The sequence below is a fragment of the Mesoplodon mirus genome (genome assembly GCF_964341445.2).
Source record: "Mesoplodon mirus genome assembly, chromosome: 5".
In the NCBI taxonomy this organism is placed as follows: Eukaryota; Metazoa; Chordata; class Mammalia; order Artiodactyla; family Ziphiidae; genus Mesoplodon; species Mesoplodon mirus.
Genome location: NC_138980.1, coordinates 35,552,875 through 35,572,552, shown reverse-complemented (window position 1 = coordinate 35,572,552; position 19,678 = coordinate 35,552,875). Strand labels below are relative to the sequence as shown.

Here is a 19,678-nt window from a genome sequence, read left to right as displayed (position 1 = left end):
TTGAACTTCACTTTCCTCATCCAGGAAATGGGTTTCATATTAAACAGTACCTACTGCAGAGGGTTACTGGGAAGACTAAATGAGATGCTATATATGTGGCCTGGAACATAGTGCGCCATAAACACGGATTCAAAGAAAGATGTGGTTGGGCTGTGTGCATATCTAATACTGAATCCTAGGGACGCAGGACATAGTAGGTGCTCAGTTAAACCACTGAAAGACAGAGAGGACACAGCCTTTGGCTCTAACTCCAAGGGGCTGGGAGGGTCTGTGTTCTGCTGGTTTTCTCAGACTGGGAGCCCCTTGAGAGCAGGGTCCCACTGAGGCCTCCCTGGCAGAGGCCAGGGTGGGGTGGGCAGTTGGTGAATGTTTGCTCCGTTAATGTGTGACTCACAAGGCCAAGCCCTTTGAGCCATGTGTATTTCATTCATTCAGTCCACTCGTGCTACAGAGTGCCTGACACTGCACTGGGCACTGGGACTCAGTGGTGACGAAGATAGATGTCCCTGCTATCACTGAGGTCCCTGGGGAGACAGATACACCCATGGATTTATGAACCAAGGTGATCAGGGCTATTATGAGGGAAGCCCAGGTGAGCTGGGAGCTCAGAGAGGACTCTTGATATCACCTGGGGAGTCAGGGAGGGCTTCCTGGAAGAAAGGACATCTGAGCTGAAACTTGAAGAATGGGCAGGAGTTGGGGAGTGGCAGGAACAAGATCATGTTTGGGAGAAATCATGAAATAAATTGCTCTCCTGGACCAGTGCGGTAGCCTCTGCCCTGGTCCAGGACCTGGGGCATGGGGTGGGGCGGGGGTGTGCATACGTAAGGGTGGGGCAGAGGAGGAGAGGTGGTAGCATAGGAGCTGGAGGAGGGGGTCCTGGGAAGGCGGGGGAAACCAGGAGTGTGGGGTGTCAGGAGAGCCACAAATGGTTCCAAAAGTCAGGACAGTCAACTGTGCTGTGGATGCAAATTCGAGAAGGGACCAGGAGAAGGGAGAAGACTGGGATTACAGGGGAGAGAAGGGATGCGTGAGGAGACAGGCCTTCAGGAACCCAAATTTAAGAGCAGTGACTGCTGACAGGCACTGGGGCTTTGAACCCAGCTTGGCCATTGTATAGTTGCTGTGTGACCCGGGGCCAGCCATTCTCCCTCTCTGGGCCTCAATTCTTTAACAAGGGGATAGATAATGGAACGAACACTATAGAGCCGGGTTCCTCCACCCAGAGGCACTGCTGACACTTGGGGCCTGGTCATTCCCTGGGGTGGGGCCACTCTGGACTCTGTGGGGTGTTGAGTGGCACCCCTGGCCCAGAAACACCCCCCCCCACCATGTGACAACCGTAAATGTCCCAGGTATCACCCAGTGTACCTGGGGGCAGGATCACTGCTGTTGTCCGTGATTATTCTTAGACACCTTTAGGCAGATGGAGGGAGAGGTGGGGGCAGGTAAATGGAGAATCTGCTGATAAGCAATTGGGGAGTTGGAAGGAGGGTGTTAAGGGCTCCTCTCTCCTCTTACACCGAGGGGGGGTGGTGTGACCCTCTCAGGCTTGTCCAGAGAGGAGACTGAAATGGATCTCCCAGCTCAGGCCTCGGATTTCCAACTGCCCTCGGCCTGTCCTTCTGGATGCTAGACAAGCTCAGAAGCCCCCCGCAGTGGGCCAAGGGCATCGCTGTCCTGGTAGGGGCTTAGGCCAAGTCTTAGCATCATCTCACTCCTCTCTCACCCCACACCCAACCCAGCAGCCAACCCCACCAGCTGTAAACTACATCCAGGGACCTCTTCTCACCCATGGTCCAGCCCCATCACAATTCTATCAGGAGGTCACCTCCTCCCAGGCCTCCCTGCTTCTGTCCCCCTCCCTGGTCCACCAGGTTCCTAAAGCCTGCATCAGAGCATTTCTCTCTTCTGCTCAAAAGCCTCCAGTGTCTTTGCTCGGCATCAAATGCTAACTGCTCACAGAGCCCAGGAGGTTCTATGGCAAGGGGTCTAACTGCCAACTGACATCCCCAGGGCTGGGGTGCGTGGCAAATCCCAGCCCACCCCACCCCCTCCTGGTTTGGTCCAGCTCAAGAGCTAAGAATGGTTTTTACACTTATAAGTGGTCAGGGAAAAAAAAAAAATCAAAAGAAGAGTAATACTTCCTGACACATGAAAATTATATGAAATTCTCATTTCAGTGTCCATAAAACAAGTGTTAAAAATGGATGGGGCTATGCCCATCCATTTTTAAATGGCCTACGGGAATTCCCCGGTGGTCCAATGGTTAGGACTCCATACTTTCACTGCTGAGGGCTGGGGTTCAATCCCTGCTCAGGGAACTAAGATCCCACAAGCTGTGTGGCGTGGCAAAAAAAAAAAAAAAAAAAAATTTACTTTCTGGCCCTTTACAGGAAAAATGTGCCTAGCTTTGCTCTAAACAATCCTCCTTGTCAACTCTCTGAGCTCATCTCCCCCTTCCTTTCCCCTGGTCCGTGACATCCTGTTGCCGTGGCCTCCTTTCTGGTCCTCAGACAGCTCTGCCCACCTCCGGGCCTTTGCCCTTGCTGTGTCCTCCACCCGGAATGCCCTCCTTCCTCCACTGCCCACAACGCTGATTCCTTTACTGTCTTTTGCACTGGAAGACACCTCTTCAGAGAGCCCTTCTCTGATCACCCCTTGTCACTCTGACCCCTTAGTGGGGGGTTATTTTTCCTTCATCATTCTTATCACTACCTGACATCATCCTGTGTACCTTTCTGAAAATATTGTTTCTTCTTGATCTCTCCAAAGAATGTCACCTCTGCACAGGCAGGAATTTTTGTCCCCCTTAGTCACTGCTGCTGGATCCCCAGCAGGTACCGGGTATAGATTTTGAAAGACCCGGTGCAAAATGAAGATGCAGGGCCCCTTGTTGAAAAATTATGAAGCATTTCAAGATGGGGAGAAATGAGTATGAAACCAAACATGGGGCCCTTCTGAGTGGCAGGGTGTGTGTGTGTGTGTGTGTGTGTGTGTGTGTGTGTGTGTGTGTCTGTGAAGCCGGCCCTGATCTCCAGCCCACAGTAGGTGCTGAATAAATGTTTGTTGAATGAATTAAAGAAATAGTGACTCATTTAAAATAAGGTCACATATCTAATATATATCTATATGAACATTTGTTCATTTCAAGAGTACTTTTCAGGGCATCCTAATAATAAACTACAAGCTACAAAATTCAGTCAATCCCCTAGTGCCTGTGTTGATCTAATAACAATAAACTACTTTGTTCAAAGTGAAAAAAAAAAAGAAAAAGAAACAGTGACTCTGGGAATAAAAGTGAGGGAGAGACAGACAGACAGATTTTCCAAAAAGTGTTGAGGCACTGGGAGTTTATGAATCTCTAAAATTTTCTACAAATCCGCAATCTTCTTCCATGTAGGATTTTTCTAAAACCTGAAATAAGGGCAGGAGATTGATGGGAATCCAAAGACTGGGCTCCCGGCTTCAGTTAACTCCCATCTTTTTTTTTTTTTTTTTTTTTGCGGCATCGCGTGTCATGTAGGATCTTAGTTCCCTGAACAAGGGACCAAACCCGTGCTCCCTGCATTGGAAGCGCAGAGTTTTAACCACTGGGCCACCAGGGAAGTCCCTCCCATCTTATGGATGGAAAAACTGAGGCCCAGAGAGGTTGCGAGAAGGCTCAGAGCAAGTAGGACGCTCTGCTGGGACCTGGCAGAGCAGGCTGTATCATGAGAGAAGCAGAAAGGCGCAGGGAGGGCACGCCGGGCGGGTTGTGTGCTGAGAATGGGAAACGGAAGGTCCGGAGAGATGGAGACGGAGGTGGAGACAGACCACTGCAGTCGCGGGTGTTTGCTTTCTTCCCTCGGGGCAGCTGAACAAAAGCTGAACCTGACTCCTGCATTTGGCAGAGAAACTGGAGCCTGGCAGGTAGAGGGACTGACAGGGGTGGGGGGCGGTTTTCGGGGGGAGTGGAGGACCAGCTTCTCCTCTCCTTCCTCCCCCAGGCCTCCCATCTGCCGCACCCGCTCCAGCCGAGGCAGGCTCTGATCGCTGCTCCCGCCCTCCCTGACACACCCAGAGACCCTCACACCCAGGCTGAGGTTTTAACACCCCTCTATTCCTGCCCTCCTCATCTTGACACTGTGCCAGGCACCTATCAAAACACACCCACGTCCCAAATTAGGTGTTTTTTTTTTAAATTAAGGGTACTTTAATTCATTTATTTATTTATTTTTGGCTGTATTGGGTCTTCGTTTCTGTGCCAGGGCTTTCTCTAGTTGTGGCAAGCGGGGGCCACTCTTCATCGCGGTGCGCAGGCCTCTCACTGTCGCGGCCTCTCTTGTAGAGGAGCACAGGCTCCAGACGCGCAGGCTCAATACTTGTGGCTCACGGGCCCAGTTGCTCCACGGCACGTGGGATCTTCCCTGACCAGGGCTCGAACCCGTGTCCCCTGCATTGGCAGGCAGCTTCTCAACCACTGCGCCACCAGGGAAGCCCCTAGGTGTTTTTTTTGTTTTTGTTTTTTTTAGCGGCACAAACGTTTTGAAGGATTGGATTTCAATAGGACTCTGCTTTTGAAGTTCAACAATCCTGTGGTTTGGTTTACCACTGGCTACAACTTCTCGGGAATTTTTAGCAGGAAATGTGAACACTAACTAGGAATCAATTTCAAACGGGATGAAAATTTTAGGATCGTTTCGCAGTGAACGAAGCTAACCCCATGCCACGTTTTGTAGGGATTAACAAACAATTTATTCCTTGCTCTGGTACCGTGTCTCTCTCTCTCTCTCTCTCTCTCTTTCTCTCTCCCTCCCCCTCTCCTTCCCTCTCACTTCAATCAATGCACTTTCCCCCCAACCAAGGCCCAATAACACAGCCCTAGTAACACGGGTGTTCCTAGTAACACAGTTGGGGAGAAGGCAGGCATCTCACTTCCTAGCTGTGTGACGTTGGGCAAGTTCCTTAACCTCTTTGGGCATCGTTTACTCATTTATAAAGTGGAGATAAAAGCTCCTACCAGGCTTCCCTGGTGGTGCAGTGGTTGAGAGTCCGCCTGCCGATGCAGGGGACACGGGTTTGTGCCCTGGTCTGGGAAGATCCCACATGCCGCGGAGCGGCTGGGCCCGTGAGCCATGGCCGCTGAGCCTGCGTGTCCAGAGCCTGTGCTCCACAGTAGGAGAGGCCACAACAGTGAGAGGCCCGTGTACCACACACACACACATACATGATTGTTATGAGGGTTAAAGGCGCTGACATCTGCAAAGCACATGGAAATCTCCTTGTAGTGTTAAAAACAAAAATGGGATGAAATAAATAAAAATGAGTTCAACGGCATTGAATTTAAATTTTAAACGTTAAACAAAATGAAAGGAATGTTAAAATTGACAAATAATAAAAATACATTTAAAAATCATTTTGGGGGGGGAATTCCCTGGCGGTCCAGTGGTTAGGACCCTGAGCTTCCACTGCAGGGGGCACCGGTTCGATGGGAACTATGATCCCACAAGCCGCGCAGCACAGCCAAAATAAATAAATAAAATAAAAATCAGTTGGGAAAACTTTGGAAGGCCAGAGAATGGTGGAGATATACACAGTCACCTAGCTAGTCAGGGGCTGAGGAAGGATTCGAACCCAGAGCCACCTGACTTTAAAACCAGGCTTGGGACTTCCCTGACGGTCCTGTGGTTAAGACTCTGCTCTTCCACAGCAGCGGCCACGGGTTCGATCTTTGGCTGGGGAATTAAGATCCTGCATGCTGTGCAGCAAGGCCAAATATTTTTTCTTAATTAAAAAATAAAACCAGGCTTGTTCCTCTGCCCCGTTTTTGACATTCAAGGACTCCTCAGGCTGGGCCTTCTCGGGCCTCAGCTCCCCCTTACATTCTCTGCTCCAGCCAAAAGAACCTCTTCATCATCCCATTATGTCCCTGTATCAACCAGGCTCTGCCCAGCCTCCAGACCTTTGCTCACACTGGTCCCCATCCCCCTCCCTGTGTGCCTGCACTTGTCTAACTAAATCTTCCCCGTCCTTCCAGGCTCTGCTCCAGCACCACCTCCTCCAGGTAGCCTCCCTGATTGCCTTGGGCCTTTAGGATGGGAAGGCCCTGTCATGGGAGAAAGACCAAGGGCTCTAAAGTCAGACACGTGTGGGTCTGAATCTCCCTGTTGCCACTTTCTTTACTCTGTGACCAGGAGAGGTGAGTTAACCTCTCTGGACCCTGGTTTCTTTGTGCTGTAATTGGGAAGTCTAGCCTGACAGAGGCCAGTGCTCAGGAATGCTGGCTGCCAGACTCTACATGTGAATGCTCTCTTAGCTTCTGTCACTCTGTGCCCTGGACCAGCCTGCACACTGGCAGGGACTAGTGGGGCTGGGAAGGAGTGGGTAATGAATGAGGAAGGAGCGCAGTCTCTAGAAGTTCACAGCCCAAAATATAGCTGCAAGAGAAGCCAGCTAGACCCCACCTCAGGGCCTTTGCACTGGCTGTTCCCTCTGCCTGGAATGCAGTTCCTGCAAATACACACATGATTTCCTCCTCCTTCCCCTTCTGATCTTTACTCTAATATCAGCTTCTTGGTGAGGTCTTTCCGGACAACCTGCTTTAAAACTGCAACCATCTCCCCTGCTCCGGATGCTTTAAATTCCCGTTTTTTGCATTCTTTGTCTCCCTGGTACAAAATATGCCTTTTCACTTATTTATCTTGTTTAGCATCCATCGCCCCAACACAGCTGTCAGCTCCACAAGGGCAGGGATTTCAGTCTGCCCTGTTCACTGCTGTGTCCTTTGTGTCTAGAACAGCACCCAATACAAATATTTGCTGAATAAATACTCAGAAGCAAGAAATCAGAGTCCCTGAGAAAGTGAGGCCCCAGAAAAGCAAGTGGTCACTGTAGCTGGGAATAGAGATCTTCCGGAAGAAATGTTCTTGGAGCCAAATTGTGAGCGATGGGGAGGATTGGATGCACAGTAGTACAGGGAAGGGAATTGCAGGTGGAGGGAACAGCCTGGACAAAGGCATGGTGGCTGAAAAGCTTGAACAGGAAGTAATGTGGAGATCAGGGCAGCAGGGGGCAGTAGAGAGGAAAGGGAGGGGAGGTGGCCAGAGGCTAAAAGGGTAAACTTAAACCTGTGGATGGTGGGGAACCATGGAAGAGTTTTGAACAGGGAGGGGCTTGGTCATACGGAAGCTGCCAAAAGAATCTGGTGACAGACAGAGGACAGCAGTCCAAGGGCCCAGTGGATCTTTGGCCAGGTCCTGGGGGACAGGAGCCTGAAGCTGGGGGACATCGGGCATCTCAGTGGCCTCAGACTAACCTCTGTCTTCTTAAATCGTGCCCGGAGGGTCTTCATGGCCAGTGTCAGGTGTTTCTCCTCTGCCCAGGCCACCTACAGAAGGCCAGGGGGTAAGGGACATCAATCCTGGTGGGCAGGAGAGTCGTCCCCCTCCCACTCCTCAAAAGTACCACTTCCTCCTCCCCCCTGGCCATCCCAGCCCCTAGAGCAGGACATGGACCTATCCCATCTTCTAACTGCTGTGTGTCCTTCAGCAGGTCACTTGCCCTCTCTGTGTTTTACATCCCTCTTCCATAAAATGCAGGAAATAATCCCCTCTTAACTAACTTGTGGCCAGTTTCCTGTGACGTCCCTAGCATAGAGCCTGGCAAACAGTAGGTGCTCAATAAATGTATCCCACCAGTATTCCCTGTTGCCCAAGTAGATCAGGCATTTTCTGGTTTCAAGCTTTTATCTGTGCAGTTACTTCTACCTAGGATGCCTTTTTTTTTTCCTTCTCTGGTGAACTCCTATTCATCCTTCACAGCCCAGTTCCAAAATCCCAAGGTGTTCTGATCAGCTTTGCCTCTTACTAGTAGGCAGAATTCTAACTCCTCAAATTGGGTTCCCCCAGCTCTTCCTCTGCCCCACCCCTGGCTCCAGAGGCTGGAAGTGTCTGGACTGGTTCTGTTTTCTTGAATAGTTAGGGGCTCCTGAGGGCCCAGGCCCAGAGCCAAGGCGTCTTAGCACAGAGGCATGTTTCTTGGAAAGTCAGAGAGAAAATCCTTGCAGCTAAGTCCCCTTACACCAGCCTGGCTCCTGTGTGAGTAAGAGCATGGAGGCAAGTCACCCAAGGTGGGCAGAGGTCTGGGGTGATGGCTGCATGCATGTGTGTGCACATGTGAGCACAAGGTATGTATGTGCATGCATGTCTGTCCAGCTTAGCCTGTTTTGTGTTTTGTGCATGTGCAGGTATAGAGGTCAGGCAGGATCTCAAGGGGGCATTTTGCCAGGTGTCTGGCTAGGAATTCCTTCCTATGTCTGAGTGGGATTTCTGTTAAGACATATCCTTCACCTGTCCTTTCACCTGCTCACCTGCCCATGAATTCTCCAAATCATCTTTCCACCCATCCACTCACCTGTGCATCCATCCTCCCACCCAAGCACTTCTACATCCACCCACTGTCCATCATCCACCCAACTTATATTCTCATGGTTCTCCACGTACCCTTCAACAGTGCTCTATCCACCATCCATCCACCATCCACCTGCCCATCCACCCACCATCCACTCACCCATCCAATCACCCACTGGCCACCACCCACCCACTCATCCACCCAACTCATCTTCTCATGTCTCCACGCACCCTTCAACCATCCTTCATCCACCACCCACCCACCATCCCATCCACCTGCCCATCCACCCACCCAACCACTCATCCAACCACCTATCTACCTCAACTATCCACCCACCCATCCACCTATGCACCCACCCATACAGCCAACACCCACCTACCATCTACCCACCCAACCATCCTTCATCCACCATCCACTGACCCATCTACTTACCACTCATCCATCCAAAACCCACTCACCCATCCATCCACCCTCCCATCCATCTACTGCCCATCCTTTCATTCACACCTTCAATTTACCCCATTCAATCAAGGTACCCATTCACTCACCACCCACTCCACCCACCCTTTTTCTTTACTCCTGTCTAACAGACTCAATCACACCCAGAGCAGGGTGTAACTGACACCCAAGAGAGAAGTCCGCAGGTTGCCTGGGCAGGAGGGAATCCGCAGGCTTGGGGGAGGGGGAAGTACCATCATCTAGGGAGCCGCTTCCTGGAAGAGGTGATGATATATGAACAGGGCCTGATGGCTGGGTAGGATATTGAGCTGCAGCAGCAGAAAAAGAGGGTACGTACCCTAGACAGTGCAAAGGCTGGGAAGTGGGAGGTGCACGCATGAATGAGTGTGTGTGTGGGTGTCAGCCTGCCTCAGCATAGCTGGGACACACACCAGCCTTTCCTTTCCCCCACATGCCAGGGATCAGGGGCAAGGAGCCTGAGGCCCTAAGGGGAGCCTCCATCCCAGGCCTCCCTTAACTCCTTCCCCTCCTACCTCCTGCAGCTCCAGTGACTCCAGCACCAGGCCACTGTGTCCACTGCCAGCTCTGGTTACCTGCTCCCAGCTGGGCCACCAGCTCGCACCAGCAGCTCCCAGCTCTCAGCTCTGACACCTGATCAGCTCTGAGCGGGCAGCTGCCCCAGGGGGCCGGGGATGAGCAGAGGGAGGAGACAGGCTGGCAGCAGGGCTGTCTGTTGGCCAAGGGGCTCTGGTGGGAAGACACCAATGTTCTTCCCGACCACGGCGGGACGGATTTCAGTTTCTGGAATGAGCCATCCTTTTCCTCTCTTCTCAGCCTTTGTACTTGCGGTCCCTATGCCAGGAGCCCTCTTTCTGTACCTCCTGTCACCCCCAACTGGCTGATTCTCCCCACCTCAATCGTACTCACTGTTCAGATCTTTGCTGCAACATCCCCTCCTCCAGGAAGCCTTCCTGCTTGCCCCCAGGCTGGGTCAGGCGCCTCCTCTGAGCTCCTTCATTGTCCAGTGCCCTCATTACAACCCACTCACACTAAGTCACCATTGCCCGGTCACAGGGTGCTGCCTGTGTTCTCCAGCGTCTCCCTAGTAAACAGTAGGTGCTCAATACGTTTCTTAAGTGAGTCCTCAAGGCCTCCAGCCCCAGTGATTGTGAGCAGTTCCTCCAGCCTCTTGGTGAAGTCAGGACCTGTCCTGCTGAGTGATAATCGTCCACCTGGATAACGTTCAGATAACTTAAGAGTGGCGTCCGTGACCCTCCCTAGTGAGGTCCCAAATTGCCACCCCCTGAGGCCCCCGCACACATGCACAGGTACCCTGCATTTGTAAATTTAGAAACTTATGAAATGTGCAGGGGAAAGAACCTTGGACTCGAAGCATAAGTCCTGAGTCCCTTGTCTCAGGCTCTGTCCTGTGAGGGGTGGGGTGCGGGGAAGGGGAGCATCAGTTTACTCATTTGTAAAAAGGGGAAAGAGAGAACCGATAGCTTTCGCCCCTCATTTTAGAAGTGACTAGAGAACTCTCACGTGGGCAGTCCCCTAGTTTCCAGCCAGGGTCACTGGACAGCCCTTTTCCCGCCACTCCACATCCTCAGCACAGTAGGAAGCTGGCTGCTCTTTGCCAGCAGTTAATATGGCGACTGAGGCGTTAGCGCGAGGCGCATGCGCCTTGGGGAGAAGAGGCCGGGTACGGAGGATGAGAAGGAGGTTCCTCCTTCTTCCTCGTCCCACTCCGTTTCCGGCGGAAGCGGCCGCAACAAGAGAAACTTTATTGTTCCCGTTGGGGCCTGGAGGATGTCGGTGGAGGATGTCGGTGAATTATGCGGCGGGGCTGTCGCCATACGCGGACAAGGGCAAGTGCGGCCTCCCCGAGGTGAGCGCGGCCGGGTGTCCCGACAGCCGTCGTCAGGGCCGTGGGCTGGGCGGGGCCGGCTTGCAGCGGGAATTCTGGGAGTATCAGGAGACACTGAAGCTAGACAATGGGAGGGACTTCCCAGTGAGGAGGGGGCGGGAAGTGACGCCCCAGCGCGCCTGGGGACGCGACCACGCCCAGCTCCGGGTCGGTCAGGCTGGGACTGAGGCTAGGACCCACGTCGGGAAGTCCTGAAGTTCTGATGGGGCACCAGGGGCTGTAGTTCCAGGCGGAAGGCACTACCAGGGCAAAGGCGCGGAGGTGGGAATAAACAAACCTGGAGAACAGATTAGGCCAGAGAGGTTACCAGAACCAGGCCAGGATGGGCCTCAAGTGCCAAGCTGAGGAGCTGACACCATCCTGAGGGTGATGAGGAAGGGTTTTGAGCTGGGGAGGAACCTGGAGGATGTAAGTCAGAAAGACCCCTCCAGCCACGCTGAGAGGAAGTCCCCACCATACACTGAGACCTTGGCGGGGTCACTTCCTTTTGGGTCTCCTCTCCTCTTCTGTAAGCGGGGGAGAAGATTGCCCCCACCCCACAAAGGCTAGTGCCTCCCTTCCGAGTCAGGCATTAGTGAGCTCCCAGGTGGTGTGAAGCCCCACTCCTCTCCTGCCTGGTTTCCACTTTATTCCACAAACATTTATTAAGCACCTACCATGCACCAGACACTTTCTCCGCCCTGGGGCCATATCGGAAGGTGAGAGGCCTCGAAATATGGCGTGATTAGTTTGTATGGGCTGGGTAATTTCATAGGCTAGTGAGTGGGAAAATTATTCCAACTATTTCGGTGAAGGGGTGGGGATTTCCAGGAATCGGGCCACCGCCCACTTTTTGGCCATTTATGGTTAGCCTTTGAACTGGCACCTGTGGGTGTTAATACATTTAGTATATGCTGATGTATTACAATGAGTGTATAATGAGGCTCCAGGCCTACTGGAAGTCGAATCTTCCACCATCTTGGACTTTTAACCAGTTTTTGTTATGTCCTACTGCTGTGTCGTTCTTTTAAAGTTTGTGCCCTGCTCCCTCCCCTCCTGTTTCACTCCCTTCACTCTCTCCCACCCAACAGGTCTTTGACCCCCCTGAGGAGTTGGAGCGGAAGGTATGGGAGCTGGCACAGTTGGTCTGGCAGTCCTCCAACGTGGTGTTCCACACGGGCGCGGGCATCAGCACAGCCTCAGGCATCCCCGACTTCAGGTCCGTGCGTATGGAGGGAAGTCAAGGCAGGGCTTCCCTGTGAGCTCACAGATGTGTGGCCATCGGAACCCCTCCTTCCGCCTTCCTTCCCGCTGAGTCTGGGGTGATATGTCAGTCCCCTGGGGTGTTGGGGATGGGAAAGACCCTTCCTTTGGAGCATGTCCCTTTATATCACACCCAGCATTCCATTCCACCGGCCAGAACTTGGTCACCTGACTACACCTAGTTGCTGGGAAATGTAGTCTTTCGTCTAGGCTCACTGCAAGGCTAAGTAGTGGGGTTCTATTATTACCAGAGAAAAAGAGGAGAATTGGTATCAAGGACAATTAGTTCCATACTCACTTGCAAATATTTTTCTGTCAGACCTCTGGTGGGACAAGTGGCTTAACCACCTGGACCTCAGTTTCCTCACCTGTAAGTGAGGGTGTGAGGCCAGATGATGTCTAACTTTAGGCAGCCTGTGTTAGACAAGAGTCTCATTGCTGAAAAGCAGGGGTCTCTAACTGGTGGCCTCCGAGTGGCCCCTGTAGGTGCTGAGTTTGCAACCCTACCCTGTAGGGCAGGCCTATCACAATCGTACTCTCTTTCTAAGGCCTCTCAGGCCCCCGGAGCAAACTCTTACAGCAGAAGAGCAGATTCCTCGTTCTTGGAGGAATGTTAGAATTTTAAGGTGTGAATCTCACCCCACTTCGAAAACCTGCCATGGTTCCCCATTGCCATACAGGAGAGTTCTAAGCACTTCAGGCTGGAAATCAAAGCTCTTCCCAACCTAGCCCTGGATCAGCTCTCCAACCTCAGCCCCCGCAGCCCCCGCAGCCCCCAGACCACTCACAGGCTGTTGCCAGCCCCCTGGCCTTTGCTTACCTCTTCTGTCTGAGCTGTCTGGCCCTTTCCTGTCTGTTCAAGAGACAGCTCAGCCTCCTCCAGGAAGCCTTCCCACAGTTTCACAAAGAGCCCTCACCGCTTCTACTGGGCCAGCCCAGCCCCGGGTTCTTCCCTCTGCCCCAGCCCCACAGAGCTGGAGGGTCTGTGTCCACCTATGTCTCTCCCCACAAGATGGAGGACTCCTTGAGGGCAGGGCCTGGGTCCCCTAGGGCCCCAGCATCACCCAGCGCAGGGCCAGGCTCAGTGCAGCAGCAGTAAGTGTTGGTGCGATTGAATAGTTAATTTCTGCCCTTGTGTACCACGTTCTCCCTCCTTTGACTGTGTCACTCCGTCTCTGTCTGATTCTCTTTCTCTGTCTCTGTTTCTCTGTCTCCTTTTCTGTCCCCGTCTTCCTGATCCCTAAGCTTCTCTGTCTCTCCCGCCTGCCACCTCAGGGGCCCCCATGGCGTCTGGACGATGGAGGAGCAGGGCCTGGCCCCCAAGTTCGACACCACCTTCGAGAACGCGCGGCCCACGAAGACTCACATGGCACTGGTGCAGCTGGAGCGCGTGGGCCTCCTGCGCTTCCTGGTCAGCCAGAACGTGGACGGGCTGCACGTGCGCTCCGGCTTCCCCAGGTGCACCCCACGTCCAGCCCCGCTCAGCCTTGGGCAGGCTGTCCCTCTCTCCGAGCCTCAGTTTCCTCATCTGGAAAACGGGTGTTGATGGCAGCCCCTCCCTCTCAAGGCCACTGTGGCGATTCAGCCAGGAAAGGTGCTTGGTGCTCAGCTGCCAGTGTCAGTGTCTGCTAGGCGGGCACATCTGGAGAATCGAGGTCCCCTCTTCCTGGTCCTGGGGGGCATGATTCCAGCCCTGAGCCCTCTGGATCCCCTCCACTAAGCCTCTTCCTTCTCCCCCCCACAGGGACAAGCTGGCAGAGCTTCACGGAAACATGTTTGTAGAAGAATGTGTCAAGTGTAAGACGTGAGTGCCACCGGGGGTAGGGGCGGGGACCCAAGATGTGGATGACCCAGGTCAGGCTCTGCAGAAGGGCCTTGTGAGTTGAACCTGATGTTTCCAGAGGCGAGGGTGTGACCCTCCCAGGGTGGGACTTGGGGGCGTATCTTCCTCCCGGGAGGTGTATTCATTTCCTGCAGCTGCTGTAACAAACTGCCACAACCTGAGTAACTTAAAACAACAGAAACTGATAGTCTTGTGGGTCTGAAAGCTCAAAGTCCATAATCAAGGTGTTGGCAGGGCCGTCCTCCCTCAGAACTCGGGGAGGATCCTTCCTGCCTCTTCCAGATCCTTGGCTGTAGACTCATCACTCCGACCTCTAAATCTTTTATCACGTTTCCATGTCCCTGTGTGTCTGTGTCCCCTCCTCTTTTTTTTTTTTCTTAATATTCACTTATGGCTTTAGTTGCGGCACGCAGGATCTTCATTGTGGCATGCGGGATCTTTTTTAGTTGCCACATTCAAGCACTTAGTTGCAGCATGCGGGATCTAGTTCCCCGACCAGGGATCGAACCCGGGCCCCCTGCATTGGGAGCGCAGAGTCTTACCCACTGGACCACCAAGGAAGTCCCTGTGTCCCCTCTTTTTATAAGGACACCAGTCACATGGGTTAGGGGCCACCCTACACAAATGTGACCTCATCTGAACCCACCCAGTACATCTGCAACAACCCTACTTCCAAATAAGGTCTTATTCCAAAATACTTGGGAGGCGCCACTCAGCCCATAACAGGGTGTGACGGGGCATTCTTCCGGCTCTGGAAAGGCTGAGCCTTCCTGGAACAGGAGGGCTCTGGGCATGTCTCCCTCTGCTGGGCAAGCAGCCTTAGGGGTGTGAATAACTCAGGCGTGGCGGGTGTGTGTGGCTCCCCTGCGGGTGGAATCTCTTAAGACCAGAGCACAGGTGGGGCCCCAACTTTAAAAACAAATTTTTTTTCTCTCTAAATTTATTTTGAAAAACTTCAATCTGGTGGAAAACTCACAAGAACCATACAATGAACTCATACTTGACCTAGACCGGGGATCCCCAACTTTTTCCTGTACAGGGCCACATGGTAAATATCTTCAGCTTTGTGGGCCAGACTGTGTCGTGACTATCAGGTCTGTAGCGTGAAAGCTGCTATAGACAGCACTTAAAGGAATGGGCATGGCCGTGTGCCAATACAACTTTATTTACAAAAATGGGAAGCAGAGGGCCGGATTTGATCCTCAGGGCTATGGTTTACTGACCCTGACCTAGATTCATCAATGTTACCATTTCGCCACAATTTGTTTCTCCTTTTCTGTGTTCGGATATGCTCTGCTGTTCAAGGGGCAGATTTCCTTATCCTTTGCCCCTTAAACCCTTTAGACATTTATCTCCCACAAGCCACGGTATTCTCTTCCACAGCCGCGGTGCAGTTTCTGAAGTCAGGAAATGTAAAAACCACAAACGCGACTATTCTCCCCAATCTGTGCTCCCAGTGCGCCCTCCTATTGCTTTTTCCCTGGTGCCGGGTCCAACCCAGGGCGGCACTCTGCATGCCACTGTCCCATCTCTTTAGTCTCCTTTACCTGGAGCAGTTCCCGACCTCTCTCTGTTTTCCGAGCTGTGGACCTTTTGAAGCAGCCAGGCCAGCTGTTTGGTGGGAGGCCCCCTCTGCGCCCCCGTGCTGGGTTTGCCAGATGTCCCCTCATGCTTAGATTCTGGTCATGTGGCCCCCGCTTTCCTGGGAGAACAGCTGCCTGCAAAAAGCAAGAGCCACCCAGGTGGGGCCGCAGGGTAGGCACCTGGGAGCAGGCAGGGAGCTGACCCCTTCCTCTCCCGACACAGGCAGTATGTCCGGGACACCGTCGTGGGCAGCATGGGCCTGAAGGCCACCGGCCGGCTCTGCACCGTGGCCAAGTCAAGGGGGCTGCGGGCCTGCCGGTAAGCGGCCCCTCCCCACGCCCTGGACCCCAGGGGAGGCGGCCGGTGTCCCTGCTGACTCCCCCGCTCTCCATACAGGGGGGAGCTGAGAGACACTATCCTGGACTGGGAAGACTCCCTGCCTGACCGGGACCTCACTCTGGCCGATGAGGCCAGCAGGTCTGACCCCCGCCGAGCCCAGGGTGGGGTGGGTAGGGGAGGGGCAGAAACACAGCCAGCTGCAACCTTGGAGACATCAGGAAAGAGGTGGCCCACACCCTCTCTGGGCTTCGCTTCCCCCGTAACAATGGCAGCTCCTGTGTACTGAGCCCTCATACCCCCGGCCCCGGCCAGAGGCCTCACACACCATCCTCACCACAGCCCAGGGTGGGTGCTGCTCGGGGCCCATTTTACAGATGAGGAAACCGAGGCTGGAGCAAGCTGACACCTCCGTCCACACTGCCCAGCCAGGAAGTGACTGAGCCAGGTCTGGAACCCAGGGGTCCAAGTGGGGAAGGTCCCACCCACATCAGCAGCTCCACTTCTGCCGACGTGGTGGGGTGGCTCCGGCAGAAGGGAAGCGGCGGGCAGGATTCAGGGCAGCTTGGAAGCTGGGGCAAGCCGGCCCCCAGGAAGAGATGGGCGCTGTGTGAGCCGGCCTCCCAGGGCTGGCCCCAGCGTGTCAGCAGAGCAGTGAAGCCATGGCATTTGAGCAAGGGTGGGGTGGTATGTGTGTTGGAGACGGCCCACCCCCAGCCTCGTGGGGCAGGAGGAGGGCTGCAGAGACCCTTGCCGAGGGGCTCAGGCTAATCCCGCCTCCTGGCCCCAGGAACGCGGACTTGTCCATCACGCTGGGCACCTCCCTGCAAATCCGGCCCAGCGGGAACCTGCCCCTCGCCACCAAACGCCGCGGAGGCCGGCTGGTCATCATCAACCTTCAGCCCACCAAGCATGTACGTGCTGGAACCCACCCCTGACCCCTGACACCCCAGGCCCCCCCAAGCCTTCTCCCTCCGCCTGACCGGTCCTCGCCCCCCCGCAGGACCGCCACGCAGACCTGCGTATCCACGGCTATGTAGATGAAGTCATGACCCGGCTCATGAAGCATCTGGGCCTGGAGATCCCGGCCTGGAACGGCCCCCGCGTGCTGGAGAGGGCACTGCCACCCCTGCCCCGCCCACCCACCCCCAAGCTGGAGCCCAAGGAGGAGGCCCCCGCCCAGCTCCACAGCCCAGCGCCCGCCAGCCCCAAGCAGGAGCCCGCAGCTGAGCCCGGCGCCCAGCACGACGGCTCTGGGCCCACCAGCCCCAAAAGGGAGCGGCTGGACAGTCCTGTTCCCCACAGGCCCCCCAAAAGAGTGAAGACGGAGGTGGTTCCCAGCTGACCAGGGGGCCTGGGGAGGGCGGGGCTGTTTGTAGAAACCATGGATTCTTTTTTTTTTTTTTTCCTTACTGGTCTCACTTTGTTACTCGTCTCTGTCCTTGGGGGGAGACCTCAGGGCGCTGAGAGCTGGGCTCCAGGCCCCGAGGCAGACTTGCCCTCCATTGCACCTCCCTTTAGCTTGGGGCCTCTGGAGGGGGCCTGGGAAGGAGCAGCCCCCCTGGACCCTGACCTTGGAGCTGACACCCCCACCCCCCACCCACTGTACCTGCTCCACCCCCCAGGCTCCAGCCTCTGACTCAGGATGTTCCTGGGAGGTGTGGCCAGGCCCTCTGTGGTTTCCTCTGACCCCTGGGCCCTCACACTCCCCAACCCCTGCCTGCCCCCAGATAACCTTCACAGTCCCTCCAGGAGGGAAGGGAGGCAGGGCCATCATTTAGGAGCCAAACTTTGTGGCAGGACAGACAATAGAGGCTCACACTGCCTTTGGGGCTGGAGGAGGAAGGGTGGGTCCACCTGGCTTCCTCCAGGCTTCCAGAAAAGCCTTCAATGCAATAAAAGAATTTCTTGCATCTGAGTCTGTTTGCCATCCACAACCTTGCCCTGGGTCCTAGTCCCTGGGGGCAGGGCTGTGTGGTCCCCTCACCCCCTGGGATGTGTGCCTGGGCGTGCAATCCAGGCCTGGGGGCGAAGGAGGGCCTTACCAGCCGCTGATATTTGCTGAGTCCTCAGTTTGTAATTCTGACTTGTGGGATTCTTTATTATGTGCTCTCTGCTACTAGGCTGTGAGCCCCTTGAGGAGAGAGGCCGCGTTTTTTGATCTCAATTGCAACCCCCGGGCACCTGTGCAAAGCGGGCAGGGCCAGGGTGACGCGTTAAAGGAAGAGCGCAGGTGCAGCTGGGGTCAGTCCTCCCCAGCTGTGACCTTGGGCAGGTCCCTTCATTCCCGACGCCTCAGTGTCCTCATCCATAAAACGAGCAGGGTGGGCAGCCCGGCCCCCCAGGAAGGCAACTGCCGCAGACCTTCCGCGAATACCCTGGAAGGGTCGCGGGTGTGGGGGGGGTGCGGGCCAGAGCTACCTCGCCCTCCTGCTGCGCCCTGCTCTCCGCCTGTCGCCGCTCTCCAAGGTGCTGAAGACGCCGCGGCACCTCTCTGGTCACTGCTCCAGCCTGGGGGTCAAGGGACCCCCTGCCTCACTCCTCTATCCTAGGCTGGCCCAGTCCCTCCTTCTGTGGGTTGGGGAGCCCCAAACTCTAATTCAGCCCCACACCCAACTCCACCTCCATGCCAGCCGTGTTCTCTCAAAATACTTTATTAAGGACCGTAGCAGTCTTAGAAAAAGGGAATGGCTGTGAGCCATGGCGGCCCCAAAGTTCAGAGCTCAGCCCGTGCTCCAGGGCCAGGGTCCCAGCAGACTTGGCCGCTTCCTCCTCCCTGTGTTCCAGGGGGCAGGAAGGAGTCCCTGAGTGGGGAGTTACCGAGGCCTGGTGTATGCCTATCTCTCTGGGTCTGTGGATCAGTCTGTGTGTGTGTCTTCCTGTTTCCTTCTGCCCCTGGATCTGTATGTGTATTTCTCAGGCTTTGTGGCCTTATGGTCTGTGTCTGAGCATCAGCTTCTGCATGGGCCTGGGTCCCTGGGTCTGTAGCTGTGAGTCTGTGCATCTCCATCCTGACACCATCGCCGGGGTCTCTCCCTCACCTCGGATCCCTATGCTTGTCTCTGTCCACTGCAGCACCCACTGAAGCACCCCTGACTAGAGGGGCCTGGGGGCACGTACCCGTGGTGCTCACAGCTCCCCGCCTGCTACCTCCAGCCCCACGAGCCCTGGGCCGAGTGCTTGTTCAGGCCGGGCACAGTCTAGGAGGGTGGCCTGGTCCAGCTCCCTCATCGAGTTGCCCTGGACCAGGGTCCCGTTGTCCAGATCCTCCGTCGAGTTGTCCGGAGCCGGCGGGTCCCGGGATCCCCATTCCCCCTGAGGGCTGCTTGGAGACCCTTCCTGAAGTGTGACAGCCTTGGGCCCATGTCCTGGGGTTTCGGAGCCTGGCACGGTGTTGGGAGCCACACGGGATGCGGCATCGTTGTGCAAAGTTCTGGAGAAAACTGAGCAAGGGTTGGGGGGTCGTGAGGGATGGCCTGGGGGGCTGGGTCCCTTCTTTCTTTTAGCCCCCAGCCTCAGGAAGCAGTTGCAAGGGGGCCTCCTCCCCCTCCCCCAGTGGCCCAGTATGGGGGCTGGGGATCCAAGGGGAGTGCGCCCACGGGGCAGCCCAGAGGGTTTTTGAGGGAGGAGCAATCCCCTGGTCCACCTACCTCGTACAGGCACGAAGTCTCCGGGGCTCTCGGCTTTGTTGGAGGCGAAAGGGCTGATGGAGGGGAGGATGATGAGGGCGAAAGAGAAGAGCAGGACCTGGTGGAGATGGGGGCAGGGTCACCCCATCCCTCCCCCTCCCCTGAGCACACTCGTGTCATAGGCAGGGAAACTGAGGCCCAGAAGACTGGAGTGTGCATGAGCTGGGGCTCAGGGCCGTCCGTCCTCCTACTCACACTCACCTCCCC

General features: G+C 55.1%; 2 protein-coding genes across 15 annotated transcripts in view; one reads left to right on the top strand and one right to left on the bottom strand.

Moving 5' to 3' along the window:
- Positions 1 to 10,581: 10,581 nt before the first annotated feature.
- SIRT6 (sirtuin 6) lies at positions 10,582 to 17,778 on the top strand (the record flags this gene model as incomplete). 10 transcript variants are annotated; one of them, XM_082620796.1, is made up of 8 exons in its annotated part: positions 10,582 to 10,738; positions 11,848 to 11,880; positions 13,295 to 13,477; positions 13,764 to 13,823; positions 15,669 to 15,764; positions 15,843 to 15,923; positions 16,573 to 16,696; positions 16,786 to 17,752. In XM_082620796.1, the coding sequence occupies 8 exons, from the start codon at positions 10,686 to 10,688 to the stop codon at positions 17,125 to 17,127; spliced, it is 972 nt and encodes a 323-aa protein (XP_082476922.1). In that variant the 3' UTR covers positions 17,128 to 17,752. The 10 variants fall into 10 exon arrangements, with proteins under 10 accessions (XP_082476922.1, XP_082476920.1, XP_082476919.1 ...); XM_082620794.1 differs by having other exon boundaries at positions 10,626 to 10,738; positions 11,848 to 11,975; positions 13,764 to 13,816; positions 16,786 to 17,749; XM_082620793.1 differs by having other exon boundaries at positions 10,672 to 10,738; positions 13,764 to 13,816; positions 16,786 to 17,778.
- A 642-nt stretch (positions 17,779 to 18,420) lies between these two features.
- CREB3L3 (cAMP responsive element binding protein 3 like 3) overlaps positions 18,421 to 19,678 on the bottom strand; it is a 39,613-nt gene continuing 38,355 nt past the window's right edge. For 4 of the 5 annotated variants that reach the window (XM_082620779.1, XM_082620778.1, XM_082620781.1 and 1 more), the window contains 2 exons: positions 19,433 to 19,529; positions 18,421 to 19,225 (listed from right to left, as the gene is read on the bottom strand). In XM_082620779.1, coding sequence (XP_082476905.1) covers positions 18,912 to 19,225; positions 19,433 to 19,529 — 411 coding nt within the window. In that variant the 3' untranslated portion in view covers positions 18,421 to 18,911. The remainder of the gene's footprint in view (positions 19,226 to 19,432; positions 19,530 to 19,678) is intronic. The other variant, XM_082620782.1, reaches the window with a different exon arrangement.